This window comes from Lolium rigidum, chromosome 7 (genome assembly GCF_022539505.1).
Source record: "Lolium rigidum isolate FL_2022 chromosome 7, APGP_CSIRO_Lrig_0.1, whole genome shotgun sequence".
NCBI lineage: Eukaryota > Viridiplantae > Streptophyta > Magnoliopsida > Poales > Poaceae > Lolium > Lolium rigidum.
The window spans coordinates 16,499,944-16,503,269 of record NC_061514.1 but is presented as its reverse complement, the minus strand read 5'-3'; the positions used below and the strand labels follow the sequence as shown (position 1 = coordinate 16,503,269).

Below are 3,326 nucleotides of genomic sequence, written 5' to 3'. Positions count from 1 at the left end.
ACGAAATGCTAACATTCTATGGAAAAAAACAGTGCATCATCACAAAGGTAAATGGAAACTACAATTTTTTTTGCACAAAACAAGATAAAAATATATGATATGTATAAAATAAAAGAAGTGGCATGTAGAGAAGAATTAATTAAATGCATTTTTAGGTGTTATATTAATTATGGTTACTTCTCTTTCAAGAAGGCACATATATATACGTGAATTTTAATACATCTACTTCTACCTACGTATGCTGATTAATCTCATACACATATATATTGTGTTTCATTTCTATATAGTGACTACCAAGACGAAAATGCACTTTGGCTCAAAGGTGTAGATGCAATTTCAAAATATGTAAAAAATCTGAAAAAATATCCGGCCGTAAACTCAGACATTCTATGTTTGCACGCAAAGACTCATGAAAAGAAAATATATTGTATGGCAAGTGTAAAAAGACAATTTTCGGCGATCCAAAATAGCTTCTACGAGATATTTTTTGTCTTTTTACACGCAACACATAAAATGTCTTTTTTTTTCATAATTCTTTTTTGCAACCATAGAATGTCTGGATATAAACATGGGAAAAACATCAGAATTGTTTTGACATTTTAAAATGCTTTTAAATATAGTTTTTATAATCTGTGCATCTAGACATAGAACTCTACATTTTATTACCCAAGTAGGTTAAATTCTGCTACATGACAACGTAATAACTTCTCTTTGTGTGAACTGAAACAAGTAGTAAGAAGCTAGTTTTAACCCCAAACTATGAGATTCTTAACCCCATAAAGAAAGCAACGAACCCATGTGTGTGAAGACAACTAAGAACACGGCAGGGGAGAAGCAAACGGAACAACCCGGCCACCCCAGCATCAAGTACACACACGGAATACTCGGTGGCACCTAAAAAGGATGTATAAGCTGGTAGTTGAGAGAGTTCATTTCCAAAGGGAAAAGAAAGGAGGCACTTTAACCAAAAGATGCCAACCGCCTATGGAGAGAATGTCTTTGATCCCTTTGTCTACAAGTTATATCTTGGCCAGCTCAAAGATTGGCACCCCCTATATATCTTCCATAGATTGTGGATCCCACTTTCTCAAACTTGGGAGGAGTTTGGAAAATGAACACTCCACCAAACAGCCTCAACGTAACCACCCACGGGCACACTCTAATCACACAAGGCAAAAGGTAGCTAGCTAGCCATGGCAGCAGCATCCAGCTATACATGGATGCATGTGCAGGGAACTACTCTTGATGATTCTATACCAATTAAAATACCAGTATAGCTAGCTCATCAGCAATATGTTCATAGAGTCACATGCATCAGGAGAGAAAAAGTATCACTTCCTACTTTCATGTGACTTGCATTCATATCCATGCATGGTTAGTTACCTTGTTCACCAATCAAAGTTCAGATAGACCTACAAGAGGAAAAGGAACAGATAGGGAAGTGTATTTGTATATATATGCTCCATAACCTACAGGTGTAGCTACAAGATTGCACATGCCATGGTATCATCATATATAGTTCAAGACAATCATGAACTCATATGCAGAAAAAATTACTGATAAACTCAACAACACTGCACTAGTATTATGTAACTCCATATCGATTCTTCTCTTTATATGTTACAATTAATTACCTTCCTATGTGTTCCTTGGTGTGGTTCCAATGTGTACCCAAGCTATACAAATGCATATACCCAATATTTGCTCACCTACTAGCAATAAGCTTACCAACTCGGCTCATATACTCGGCCAATCTCCTCCTCCACCTAATTTCTCCCCTGCCAATCCTCCGCCTTGATCGAGCACGCGCGCGTACACCATGCAAGATCGAGAATTCGAGATCAACCGATCCTCTCTTGTCCCATGAACACAAGAGCTCGATCGGTTGATCTGAGCAAGCATCGATCGATCGATCATGTGGTGATGGTGTAGTGCAAGGAGAAGGGAATAATTTAGAATTACTCGATGGTTGGATGGATCATTGGCAGGAGAAGAGGTCGGCGAGTCCCTGCATGAGCTGCACCTGCGCGCGGAGGCAGCGCACGTAGTCGGCGGTCTCCTCCAGCAGGCTGCAGTACTCCATCCCGGCGCCGCCCGGGACGAGCCGCCGCAGCGCGTCGCTCCTAGCCGGCTCCCCGCCCTGCCTCGGCGCCGGAGGCGGAGGCGGGAGGAGCGCCGCCCGAGCCGCGGACGTCTCTCCGCTGGTGTTGCCGCTGCTCCTGCCGGTGAGGCGCGGCAGCGCTAGCGGCGGCGCTGGGCCGGCGACGACGCGCCTCCGCACGAGCACGGCGGCCCGCCTGGACGCCAGCGTAGTGGATCTGCGCGCCTGGGCCTGGCGCAGCAGCGCGCGGCTCCAGGCCCGGCGTGGCCCGGCGGCGCGCGCCATGGAGGAGTATGCGGCGCGGCTGATGGTGCGCGTGCGGCGCCTGGCCGGGCCGGCGTGCACGCGGGAGAGCGCGCGCAGGAAGTGGAACGCCAGCATGGGCTTGGGCGCGTCGACGGTGGCGGAGGCGCGGCTGCCGCTAGGGTTAGGGCTCGGCGGCGTGGGTAAAGGCGCGCCCTTTGCGTCCATGAAACAACCGGCACAGCCGCAACCTCGCAGAGAGAAGCCGGAGACGAAGACGAAGAGATGGAGGAGGAGAGGAGAGGAGGCGTAGGCGGTGGTGGGGGGAGCGTGGCTTAAAAGGCAGGAGAGGAATGGGTTAAGGTTGGAGGATGATGGCGATGATAGGGTGGGGAGGGAGAAGGAAGGAGCAAGATTTGGTCTCTGACACAAAGCAAGGTGCTGTTGTGATCTTGTGGAGGGAGAAAGTACTATTGGAGCCCGAGAAACACGGCTCTGACACAAATTGTCCTGGGCAGGCAGGGGGATCCGATCCGGTGCGTGTGTCTTATAATACCCAGTTGACAACCACAGACAAAAGCCATTTCAAAAGAACATGTTCTTCACAGAGCTAGGGCCATGTGAGTGTGGTTGTTAATTTTTCTTTCTTATGGCAGAAGCTTGGAGTAAGATTAATTAGCTACTCACTCACAGGGGTTGGGGAATAAGAACCTACCAGTGAACAACCTTCCTATACGAGCCCATGCATGTGATGTGACATAGCTAAATGCGTCGTGCGAGATATGGGAAGATATATAAACTGCTTTGGTCGGACGGCGGTCGGGTCTGGTCCACAATTGAACTGGTCGAATTCGAATCGCGTCTACTCCGGATGTGCAAGCACAACCAATGCATTGATATATAAAGTGATTACCTGCCAACATTGACGAGCAAGATCAAGCTGATATGCGTGATCGACAAATCTAATAGTGCAACGATTACA

The 3,326-nt window shown here is 47.1% G+C and overlaps 1 protein-coding gene across 1 annotated transcript; it reads right to left on the bottom strand.

Annotated features, from left to right (window-relative positions):
- Positions 1-1,562: 1,562 nt before the first annotated feature.
- LOC124675270 (transcription factor IBH1-like) lies at positions 1,563-2,604 on the bottom strand. Its single transcript, XM_047211337.1, has one exon. It carries the CDS (start codon positions 2,570-2,572, stop codon positions 1,979-1,981), a length of 594 nt encoding a protein of 197 aa, XP_047067293.1. The 5' UTR covers positions 2,573-2,604; the 3' UTR covers positions 1,563-1,978.
- Positions 2,605-3,326: the final 722 nt, after the last annotated feature.

What these genes read in the sequence shown, in the direction of transcription:
- LOC124675270 (XM_047211337.1), bottom strand. Translation starts at nt 2,572, where the DNA reads ATGGACGCAAAGGGCGCGCCTTTACCCACGCCGCCGAGCCCTAACCCT.